Source organism: Spinacia oleracea, chromosome 4 (genome assembly GCF_020520425.1).
Source record: "Spinacia oleracea cultivar Varoflay chromosome 4, BTI_SOV_V1, whole genome shotgun sequence".
In the NCBI taxonomy this organism is placed as follows: domain Eukaryota; kingdom Viridiplantae; phylum Streptophyta; class Magnoliopsida; order Caryophyllales; family Amaranthaceae; genus Spinacia; species Spinacia oleracea.
Window position 1 is genome coordinate 89874937 of NC_079490.1, and position 12805 is coordinate 89887741.

A 12805-nucleotide genomic window follows, 5' to 3' on the forward strand; every position below is an offset into this window, starting at 1 on the left:
AATACCAGTAAGCGTTTAGGAATTTTTAGTACTATCCACCTGCCACGTGCTGTTGTTGTGGCAGCTGCAGTTGGCTCTGTATTGCTGCTGTTGTTGTTGTTGTTGCTGTTGCACAACAAATAAGTGATCAGTAGAGCAGTAGCAGATCAATCTAGAATAGCAACGTCCGAACATAACAACGACATGATCAGCTGCTGAACAGATCAGAAACTGATCAGTTCAGCTGCTGATCTGCTTCTGCTGATCTGTAGCTGAACTGATCAGTTTCTAATCTGTTGAGCTGCTGATCTGCTGCTGCTGATCTGCAGCTGAATTGATCAGTTTCTGATATGTTCAGCAGTTGATCTGCTGCTGCTGATCTGCAGCTGAACACATCAGAAATATGGTGCACATATTGTGGGTAATTGTCCCCATAACCCACAAGAAAGCTCATTTTCATTGGATTGTTTCCCAACACATAATCAGCCTGCCAAAACAAGAGAAAGTGGACCAATAAATATGGGATTTCTCCAATGTCTGTCTAATTAGCAGTCAAAGGAAGCACACACACCTGCGAGAGGGGAACCTTTCGTAGATCTGATGGTTTATAGGAATGTCCATCGCAAGATATCCTTGCTGTTCTAGATGAAAGCATGTAATCACTGTAGATAACAGCCAAAAATGCAGCTGCGACCGGATGCTGAAGTGCATTCCACTCACTTACCCAAATAAGACCACCTGGATTAGCATTCCAAAGGACGAAACAACTTATTTAACAAGAGAATTTGCAGTACCAGGGGTGAGGGGGTCGAAAAAGCACGAGGCTAATGCGTGACCTCGTCCCTCGTGGGTGTGACGTTTCTTTTTGTCAAATCAAGTGTAATTGGATTTCCTGTGAGTTTACACCCAATTGACTAGTAATATAGGAGTCGCCATTCAGTTTTTAACGACAATGAGAAAAACTGACAAAACCCGGTTATCGTGACATAAAGGGAGTGCAATTATGTTTGACCACGACGGCCATAGGTTCCCTTGTGATCCCTGGTGTGGGGATCTCTAAACGTACACCCGCAGGGTAGAGATTGAGGGTTCGGGGGACTGTAACTACCGAGAGGAGTACTTGCTCTTCGATAACTTCAGAGGCAGGATATCCTTACTAGCTCAGCATAAATAATTGAAGGGACATGTGTTAACTATTAAACTAATCTGAATCGATTTTAACAATATGCAACACATAATACTAGATCGATCGCGATTATCTGATTTAGATTGTTTTAAGGGACCTAGCATGATAGTTCAATTTCCCAAAATATTATCTTTATTAGGCGTGATAGAACAATTAGATTTAATAGTTTAACAGTTTATAAAAGGGCGAGGAAAGCAATTAAATCATGCGAAGGGACACATTACGACGCACCCTTGAGAGGTGGGTCGCGGTTCTCAGAAAACTAACCACTTTGGCTTTGCTATTTCTCCTTTTATTTAACGAATCTCAAGTTTCCAGGCTTAATTCTTCAGCTACAAGGGACATGATACGTTCTGTTCGATTTTTGGATCGATTGCGACAGAACGCGGGATCAATTTCGCAGCGTGAGGCTTAGGCTTAGGGGTTGGAGTCAATACTCAGAATATGAATTGTGTGTTGTTTCACGTCGAATTTGGGGCTGTATTTATAGGGAAGAGTTCGTGGAAAGATAGAATTGTAGAGCTCTAATCCAAGAAGAATTAGGAGAGAACACGTACCCAGGTAATTTCAGCGCCCAGGGCTGGGCGTTAAAGATTTCGCCGCCCAGCTCTGGGCGTTGAAAATGGGATCCAGACAATTTCAGCGCCCAGGGCTGGGCGTTGAAAATGATGTTTGGGCCGAATTCTTTGTCAGATTTGGACTCTTAGAATCCGGAGTGTTTGAGACTTATCCGAGTCTTTTAGTGCGTATTAACTTTAGGACGGAATGCGTCTGGGCCCGTTATGAACTCTAGGTTCGTTAGGATTTTAATTAATACGTAACTCTTATTTTCGAATTATACTAGGAACAGGATTCCTCTTGCAAACTCTATCTCTTTTAGGATTTATGTTGGAGTGCAACACCTAATTCTGACAGGTTTCTATATTTTATGACTTGCCACTTTTAGCAACTACCCGTTACGGCAGTTACTATTTTTAACATGTTTCTATAGATAGCAGTTTTGGTCGAAATGAAAAGGGTGATTGAGATTCGTTAGTTTATAGGAGATGCGTTGCCAAGTGGAGATTTATGTTCTCATCATCGAACCTTCCCTTTCGGGAATGGGGACAAAAGTAGGTGTCTACAGTTAGCCCCCACTTTGACTGAGTCTCGGGATGAGACGATGGTCAAAGTACTGGAAGGAGTGCGTCACACAAGCCATAGTGTATGTGACTTGTTTTGCGAGGGTCTCACGATCCCCCGAGTGATAACATTTGACTTAAGGGTCATCACTTGAAGGGTCGACATATCCCTCACGTGTCATTGGGATTTGTCAACGGATAGTATAGAAACTCCCTCACTTTGTCATTGGAAGTATCTAAAGATGCGTAGAAACTCCCTCACTTTGTCATTGGGAGTAGCTACAGATGTTTTCGAAATCAAAGCTATAAAGTGTAATCGGGCATTGCCAAGCCCAATCACGAGGTAAAATATTTTTAAAGATTCTCATTTTCAGGGTTAGCTAAACGAGAAAACCCCCTTGTTTTTATAGGACGTAAAACGAAGGAAAATCCAGCACATCGTTCTTTTTTGGAAAAACGGAAAACCAATCCTTTAATTTTTGGAAAAAAGGAAAACTACTTACATCGCTCTTTTTTGGAAAAACGGAAAACCAATCCTTTAATTTTTGGAAAAAAGGAAAACTACTCACATCGTTCTTTTTTGGAAAAACGGAAAACCAATCCTTTAATTTTTGGAAAAAAGGAAAACTACTCACATCGCTCTTTTTTGGAAAAACGGAAAACCAATCTTTTAATTTTTGGAAAAGGGAAAACCAGAAAAATTTATCGCTGCAGCGACTAAGGACCTGCGCGGTTAGTGGGCAAACCCCGCCGGCTAAAGATGGCGAGCTTGTCCGCTAAGGGTGGACACCCCGTTCGAAAGAAGTGGACGAATCTGTTTTGAAGTTTGTTTGCTTTTTTTGAAAATAAGGACCTACGCGGTTTGTGACGTAGACCCCGCCGGCTAAAGATGGCGAGCCTGTCCGCTAAGGGTGGACAACCCGTCCGATAGGAGTGGACGAATCTATTTTGAAATTTGTTTGTGTTGTTTTGAAAATAAGGACCTACGCGGTTTGTGACGTAGACCCGCCGGGTAAAGATGGGGAGCCTGCTTTTTGTTTTTTGAAGATTTTATTTTTCGAAAACTGAGGACCTGCGCCGTTAGTGACGCAGACCCGCCCGCTGAAGGTGGGCGAGCCCTATCCGCTGAGGGTGGACGTCCCTGAATTCATTTTTTTTCGATTTGGAACTCGCGTGGTTCGTGGCGCGATCTTGCCCGATTGAGGTGGGCAAGTCCCTATCGTGATTTCTTTTGAGAATTTCATTCATTCTCGCAGGAGCGAATTCTTTCGAGGGATGCTCGGATTTAGTTGCAACCTGAATGTGGGTTGACAACGTGCTTAGACGGACCATAGACTCGTGGTCATCATCTTCCATGGTTTTGAGCTAGTCTTTACGGCTCAATTTTGCCACTACCTGGTTCCTTGATTAGGGGACCATGTATAGGTATCAACGGCGACCTTTGTCTTGAGGTCGTAAACCGGTTTTATCTTTTGAGACATCCAGACACGGGACTTCGTACAGTGTAGTCTGGCAATATTGTTTTACCTTTGCATAATATATATTTTCTTTCGAGCCCCCAAGCATTCGTGCTTGACGGTCATTTCTTGTCAAAGAGGTTCCTTGGGGATACGCATTTTGTAATGTCCTTGATCGTGTTTGGGATTGTGCTCGTAAGTGCGAGCGACCCTTGTAGTGGTGTGCTACTCTTAACAAAGCCGTGAGGTGCGACTTTCAGTAAAGAAATCGGCAATTTTCGAGTCGAATGGATATGGCAGGGACCTATAGAAGTTGAGGCTGGGTTCATTTTCGGCGTCCAGGCCTGGGCGTTGAAATAATTCACGCCCTAGGTTGGGCGTTGAAAATGTTGTTCGGGCTGGTATTTTGATGACACAGTTGGCCTCTTTTTTACTTGGAAATTCTACGTATTTGCTTTTTGTTTTTCTTTATTTTTAGAACGTGATGATTTTCTCGAGAAACCGTAGCCGATTGGTGGACTACGGTGTTTGTCGCTTTAGGGCGATTCCTTAAAGGAACTGTCGCTCTTAAGGCGTATAGTTATTGCAATAGTTGGGCGAGTCTATATGGCCCGAGGAACATACCTTGAGGCGTAAGACTTTGATCGCTCTTGTTGTTATTTTGAACGTATATAATTTCCTTTCGAACACGTTCGTGAATGTTTGATACTTAGAATGATGATATGTATGTGCGAACGAGCGTTCATAGAATGGTCGTTGCGTGCGATCCATTAATCAGTTTGCTTGAATCATTTTTTTTTGAGCTATGACTGATTTTGAATAGTTTGCTTAGAAGTTTGATAGGGTTCAGGCCCATTCATGAAGTGGGCTCAAGCATCGTGCCCTTTCTATCGTTCTAACATTTTCTTTGAGATTTTTTTTTATTTTGCTATGGTCGTTTCGTAGCTTGGAGCCCCCAAGTATGCATGTTGGGATGCTTCCTTTTGGCGTACGATTTGTGTAGGTTCTTTCGAGAAAGATGCCTTGGGGTTCCGCTCGTGTAGGCGCGAGCTATCCCTTCCGTGGTAGGTAATATTTTGCTACCTTTAATCCTTAATGTAGAAGTCGTGTGGCTTGCATTTTGATTTTGGGTGATAAGTAGTCTTTGCCTCTTTTACTCATGCTCTTGGTCGTGCCCGCATTAGTGCAATATGCCTTACTTTTTTTTTTAGACTTGTACCGTGGGATGGTTGAACTTATGGTGCGACGTAGGCTTGTGTGGCCTAACAACGTGTCTTAGAACATTCCTCCAGGTGTTGGGATATCATTATTTTTTGTATTGGAGTACTTCATCATGCCTCGTTCAGGTGCTCGAACAAGTGTAGCACCTTCTGCGTGGGTGTGCACGGCTTATTACTTCGTTCGAGGCGAGGATTCATAGATGTTTCTTTCTTGTTTTTATATTTGGGCAAAATTTGGCAAGCAGAGAGATTCAGCGCCAGGCTGGGTTGTTAAAGATATCGGCGCCCAGCTCTGGGCGGTGAAAATGATTTCTGGGCAGAATTTGACAGTTTTTTTTATCCTTGATTTTTCTTTTTCTTTTGTTTTGGAACGACGTAGACTGTGTAACGGGCGCTTGTAGGGCGAGCGTTATGTGCAGTAGTTTGATCGGAGTTTTGGTGACTCGCGATTCTCAGTTACCCTTGTTAGTGGGGTGACTTTATATATTCTAAGTAGTGCTTAGAATTTGGGAGGGGTTGTAGCCATTCTAAAGTTCGTTTTACACGATTAAAGCTTAGGATTGTGCCCCTATGACGTGTGTATAGCATTAGCGTCGAGAATTTGCGATAAAATCGTCATTTCGAGCATTTTTAGAGTGTTTTTCTCAAGCCCCCAATTGTAGCTACGGGATTGGCTTGGTGCTATAATGCTTGGCATACATTTTTATACATTCATGGTGACAGGGATCATGAATAGTTTGAACCAGACTCTTTTAGTGCGAGTTACGTTCGAGTAGTGATTTGCTACTTCTCTTGTAAATGTCGTATTGTGCGACATTGCCATGGTCAAGGTAGTCACATGTTGAAGTGTGCCTCGACCAAAAGCTAGGTGCCTTTCTTTACCCATAATCATATTTAGAAATCTCTTTGACTCACTTGCAACATCGAGATAAATGCATACTTAGCTTAAACCAACGACACTTTATTATGTTCGAAGAAGTCTTTGAGAATTATTTGAAATCCGAGTCCTACTGTGTACAATCCGAGGTGTCCTAAGTAAGTTGACTTATAGAAGGGTTCGTACAAGATTACATGAGTGAATCAAAATACTGTTACGATTTTTGGAATGCTGTCTAAGGATTTGCTGGAAGCCAGGGTGCAGGCGTCAAGATATTACTTGTGCCCGTGTGGCACATGCTTTGGCTTTTAGGGCCATCTTTTCCAGAATTGCGGGAATATAAACCGTTTTCAAATTGACTTAGATTTACTTGGTGTATGTCTGCACAAAAGGTCAAGGTATACTTAGTTCTTTCCCTAGCTCTTTCATTTCAATTTTTTAGCCCCCAGTTGCTATTATGTCTTCCCATTAACGATGCTTTCAGATTTCGATTTTAGATGCCCGCGTCATATGTCTGAGTAGGGTGAGCCTTGGTTAAGTGCCAAGTCCTATTGACAATGTCTAATTTTTTTTTTCAAAGGGGATTCGCAAGCATTCGAATTACCATGAACGGGTGCCCTGAGTTCGAAGGAAGGATGGGGGCGATGCCGTAGAACAATCCTCTTTATTGCAAGCTTACTGCCTTTACTACTTGTTGGCGATTATGACTGTGTCAAGTGGTGAAAGAAGGTCTTTAAGCGAATGACTATGTCTAGTGGTGAAAGAAGGTCTTTAAGCGAACGACTATGTCTAGTGGTGAAAGAAGGTCTTTAAGTGAGTTAGTTCGCTTTAGGGAGGGTCAAGTCGAGTACTTTAGAGGTCTTGGACGCTCGCGCTAGCCCCCATTCAATTGAGGCGAAGCGATATTTTGAGTATTGGCTAAGTGCCTAGGAGTGTGAGTGCTCCTTCTGGCAAGGGTACGTACCCTTATTTATTTTTCGATGTTTGCTTATTTTGGCATCTTGATGACTTGGATTCTTCCTTTGACTTAAATTTTTCTTTCGACTTGGATTGCAAGTAATTAAATTTCAATAAAGGACTCTATTTTTTATTCTTGTTATTCTGTAGGCTTTAACATTTTTGCAAATTGGTTGGACCGAATCATGGATTGGCTACGTATCCGCCTTAAATATATTTAATTTGGAATCAGGTCTTGCGTAGTTCTTAGCAAGAAAATGGTTTCTTAGAATGCCGATTTTAAACAAGTACGTTCGAGTGGAACCGCAATGTTTGAAATAGGGTGAAATAAGTGTACGAAAATTTTGGAGCGCGTGGATTTTGCGTATTTTGCGTATTTTGTACGATCTTCTACCCCCCAAGTGTTCGTTTTTCTTCCGCATGTGTATAGGAAAATATACGAACACTTTTAGGAATTGGGAGTTGAAAAGCAGGAACGGCGCCCAGGGCTGGGCGCTATTATTTTCGGCGCCCAGGTCTGGGCGTAGAAAGCGTGTTCTGGGCTGCCTTTTTGCGCTGCTCCTTTTCGTTTCGTGCCAAATATTTGCGAATCTTTTTTGCGCGCTAAATGCTTCTTTTCCTTTTTTAAATGCTTTTTTTTTTTTTTTTGTGCGCTCTGCAAAGTTTTTTTTTTTATTATTTATATATATATATATATATATATTTTTTTTTATTATTATTTAATTTTTTTTACGTTAAGCGTAGAACGTACTTTTCATTTGTTTTTTTTATTCGTAACTCAAGACGGCTTGAAAGATGGGTTGAATGAGATAGGATAATTTGTATAGGTATTAGTCAAGCATGAGGATTACATCAACCAAGGCCAATGAATAGCATGGGGACGGCTCAAGGGTATATCAACAGGATGTATTCAAACAAGTTATATGGTCATTATGCTAATGGTGATGTAAGAGCAGGTTTTGGAAATAATGGGTATGACGCACGTGTCAATGACCGTACGTGGTTTGCAGTTGACAACAAGTTCAGGAACAAGAGTCGAGGTAATGGTTTCTTGGGTTATGGCAATGAGAACATGGATGGGTTAAATGAGCTGAACAGGGGCCCCAGAGCGAAGGCGTTTAAGAACATAAGGATTGGAAAGGGTAGACATCGTAGAACTTCATGTAGTTTTTTGTGTGGCATGATTTGGATCGGTTGACTCAATTCTTTTCCTTCGTTTACTTGGGTAAATTTTGCACTTTGGGAGGTACGGAATAAGTATTTCATGACTCGCTCTCTTCGCTCTCCCTTTTCTCTTTCTATTTTCCCTTTTTGCTTGGGATTTCTCCCCAACATAAATCCTTCAATTTTTTTTTATTTGGGTTAAAAGGTAGATGGTTGTTATCTTTGAGTCACAAGGCGAGATTGAGTGAGCCACGTTTGGTAGGCCTATACTGGACCTTTAATTTTAGTAGGCCTAGGGTGGACCTTTAATTTTAGTAGGCCTAGGGTGGACCTTTAAATTGTCTTACTTTGCAAGCGTATTTGGTCGTTCCTTAAAATGTGCAAATAGCGTAGATTCGAAAGCTTGTTTTCACCTTATTGAAATTTAACGAAAGAATTACATCGAAAATAATTTTTCGCTTCTTTTCAGATTCCGGTTTCCGGGATTTAATTGGAAGTTGTGATTTAGACTCGAACTTTCATTAATTTCTCTGATTATAACCCGTGTATGAATACAAGGAGGTGGCCTATACTCAAAATAATGACGTGGCATAAGCCTATAACACTTGACCAAGCGAATTTTAGACTTAGGTTAATTGGACCATAACTTTCGTTGGTTGACACTTTAGACTTAACCTTGGGTGTTCATTTGTCATACGCCATTTTGCTTAATGTTGGCAAGGTAGTTAGTTGGGGAGATCGAATTTCCACTTTTACAAGACTAGAATCATTAGTGCGGCTTCTCTCTTAGTGTGTATTGCTTTACCCCAATGGTAGCCTTATGGTATGCCGATTTGGGTATTTTCATGGTTGGTCATGTTGCGTTCACGAAAAATCTTTTAGTCCGTACTTAGTAGTATTTCAAGGAGCGAGTGGCTCGAGAGGACTATGATAGCCGTGACCCAATGTGATCATAAGCCTTGAGGCCATTAATTTTTTGCCAATGGTATTGACACCTTAGGTTCACTTTGGGGGTTGTGCCGACTATGGAGGAATGATTTTCAGAATGTGACTGTTTCCATTTTGCAAATACTTGAATTACATAATATATTCTTTTTTTTTTGGTGAGAGAGAGTATTGAGGCCGTAGATTCTTAGTAAGGGATGACAATTACATATGGGTGCTTATTGATTTAAATGTTAGGAAGGGAGACTCAATATGGTTTAACCTTTTAACTTGCAGAACGACACCAAGCATTAGGACCGATTCTATGGATAAGACAACTAAGACTTAGGATTTAGATTGTACTTTGGCATAGCCTAGTCTAGACTCGGATTTATTTTTTTATTCGAACATTATTTTCCTTGAAGACTCTATTTGAACATTATTTTTTGAATACCTTGCCCATGTGACATTCAAGGTCATTTAATTAGCATGCTCGGTTTTGGTGCCGAACATTGTCGTCATAGGAGGCCTAATGACGACACAAAGAGTTGTTTATTTTATAAGTCGTTCTTAGAATTGAGTGCCTTTTCATACGCCCTTGCAGCAATTTTTACGAAAAGTTTTTTTTTGCTACGTTTTTTTTTGCGCGGGCACCGAGGCTGCTGCGCATGACCAAAAGGCCAGGTAGCAACTTCAGCGCCCAGCGTAGGGCGTGAGAAATTTTGGCGCCCAGCCAGGGGCGTTGAAAATGCGTCCCTGGCTGGTCATCGTTCTGCGTATTTCGTTTATGCGACTTGATTTTGCGTGCTTGCCTAATAACGTCCTTTTACGCGTTGTGCAGCGTTTGTGGGATTCGTTACGGGCCATCCCGAGCGTCGCTTATTTTTATGGCGATCGTTCGGGTTTGCAGAACACGTATTTTGGTATAACTCTTTGGCCAATTGGTTTATGAATGTTTGGGCAATTTTTTAAGGTCTTTGGTTTTCTAGCATTATTTGTCACACACAATCACATAATTCGCTACACATAACTAACATTACATCATGAGGCAAAATAATAATATGTCATGTAGTTTATGATAGGCTTCTATGGGTAGTATTTGCGCCGGCTTGGTACCGCTTCTATCGCAGATCCAACACATGCCCTGGTCGAGGTAGTGCCTTCAACAGACGAATTTCGCCCAAGAGGCCAATCACGATGTAAGCCAAGGGGGCATGCACCAATGAGAGGGACCTAGTGGGCGAGCGATTGGGTTTGGGACGGGTGTACTACTAGCGAAAAGTGCCGAGTGGACAATATCCGAAGCGTATGCACCCCCCGGTTGGCGATGGGTATCCTTAGTCCTAACTCCCTAAGGGAGCCAAGATTCATTATGCGGTTCTGCCCGTTTACATTAATATGCTGATTTTCAGGTCGTCCCCACTTTATGGGGAAATAAACGCGGGGTAGGATCATTTCACCCTTCGGCTATTTTGATTACCTACGAGCACGAGTATTTCCTTCACTTTCCCCAGTGGAGTCGCCACTGTGAGGGGGTCGAAAAAGCACGAGGCTAATGCGTGACCTCGTCCCTCGTGGGTGTGACGTTTCTTTTTGTCAAATCAAGTGTAATTGGATTTCCTGTGAGTTTACACCCAATTGGCTAGTAATATAGGAGTCGCCATTCAGTTTTTAACGACAATGAGAAAAACTGACAAAACCCGGTTATCGTGACATAAAGGGAGTGCAATTATGTTCGACCACGACGGCCATAGGTTCCCTTGTAATCCCTGGTGTGGGGATCTCTCAACGTACACCCGCAGGGTAGAGATTGAGGGTTCGGGGGACTGTAACTACCGAGAGGAGTACTTGCTCTTCGATAACTCCAGAGGCAGGATATCCTTACTAGCTCAGCATAAATAATTGAAGGGACATGTGTTAACTATTAAACTAATCTGAATCGATTTTAACAATATGCAACACATAATACTAGATCGATCGCGATTATCTGATTTAGATTGTTTTAACGGACCTAGCATGATAGTTCAATTTCCCAAAATATTATCTTTATTAGGCATAATAGAACAATTAGATTTAATAGTTTAACAGTTTATAAAAGGGCGAGGATAGCAATTAAATCATGCGAAGGGACACATTACGACGCACCCTTGAGAGGTGCGTCAGAAAACTAACCACTTTGGCTTTGCTATTTCTCCTTTTATTTAACGAATCTCAAGTTTCCAGGCTTAATTCTTCAGCTACAAGGGACAGGATACGTTCTGTTCGATTTTTGGATCGATTGCGACAGAACGCGGGATCAATTTCGCAGCGTGAGGCTTAGGCTTAGGGGTTGGAGTCAATACACAGAATATGAATTGTGTGTTGTTTCACGTCGAATTTGGGGCTGTATTTATAGGGAAGAGTTTGTGGAAAGATAGAATTGTAGAGCTCTAATCCAAGAAGAATTAGGAGAGAACACGTACCCAGGTAATTTCAGCGCCCAGGGCTGGGCGTTAAAGATTTTGGCGCCCAGCTCTGGGCGTTGAAAATGGGATCCAGGCAATTCCAGCGCCCAGGGCTGGGTGTTGAAAATGATGTTTGGGCCGAATTCTTTGTCAGATTTGGACTCTTAGAATCCGGAGTGTTTGAGACTTATCCGAGTCTTTTAGTGCGTATTAACTTTAGGACGGAATGCGTCTAGGCCCGTTACGAACTCTAGGTTCGTTAGGATTTTAATTAATACGTAACTCTTATTTTTGAATTATACTAGGAACAGGATTCCTCTTGCAAATTCTATCTCTTTTAGGATTTATGTTGGAGTGCAACACCTAATTCTGACAGGTTTCTATCTTTTATGACTTGCCACTTTTAGCAACTACCCGTTACGGAAGTTACTATTTTTAGCAGGTTTCTATAAATAGCGGTTTTGGTCGAAATGAAAAGGGTGATTAAGATTCGTTATTTTATAGGAGATGCGTTGCCGAGTGGAGATTTATGTTCTCATCATCGAACCTTCCCTTTCGGGAATGGGGACAAAAGTAGGTGTCTACACCAGGTAGTTTTACACACATATTAACAAGGCACTGGACCACAAGAGTAAAGCATGCATATGATCTACTATAGCAAACAATAGTGTTTATTTCATGTTTAAGATACCTATTTCCTATAGGACTATAGCTTATACCCTTATGTCCTACAGCTAGAAAATCTAAACAAGTAAATCATGAAAGCCATTCAAGCTGAGGAACAATGACTTAACTATAGGAGTAAGAATGAGTTAATTTTCTGTTTCTGTTAGGCAGGGAGTGGGGACAAAGACGGACATCAAATAAATTACCATCGGTTCCGCTAGATGTTGCTGTTGGAGATTTTGGTATGAGGCCACACATCACAGCCTCAGCGGTTTTCCTATACATCTGAAGGCTAGAGTTTGCAGAACTAGATAGATCCTTTGAAGAAAAAAGATTGACCCTAGACAGTAGTACTTGCAGAACAATAAACAGATTGTCAAAAACCATCAGCCCTAATCATTATAAGGTAATGCAGTCATGCTGATTAGAATTTGTTTATGGTTAAATCCATCGCTTGGCATATTAAAGCCACAAGGTATTCAACATGAAACTGATCTGTTCAGCTGCAGATCAGCAGCAGCAGATCAGCTGCTGAACAGATCAGAATCTGATCAGTTCAGCTGCAGATCAGCAGCAGCAGATCAGCTGCTGAACAGATCAGAAACTGATCAGTTCAGCTGCAGATCAACAGCAGCAGATCAGAAACTGATCAGTTCAGCTGCTGATCTGCTGCTGCTGATCTGTTCAGCTGCTCATCATATGTCTTGCGCTCGGGAATATATGCTTGGGACTATACATGTTAACTAACATTTCCATGTTAATTTGATTGTGTAGAATCAATTCCATATTTTGTCTTTAATCTAGTGCGCC

General features: G+C 41.6%; 1 protein-coding gene across 1 annotated transcript; it reads right to left on the bottom strand.

Annotated features, from left to right (window-relative positions):
* Positions 1 to 214: 214 nt before the first annotated feature.
* LOC110801526 (endoglucanase 24-like) lies at positions 215 to 12382 on the bottom strand. Its single transcript, XM_022006886.1, has 3 exons — positions 12202 to 12382; positions 551 to 717; positions 215 to 466 (listed from the first exon to the last, which is right to left on the bottom strand). Exons 1-3 carry the CDS (start codon positions 12380 to 12382, stop codon positions 215 to 217), a joined length of 600 nt encoding a protein of 199 aa, XP_021862578.1.
* Positions 12383 to 12805: the final 423 nt, after the last annotated feature.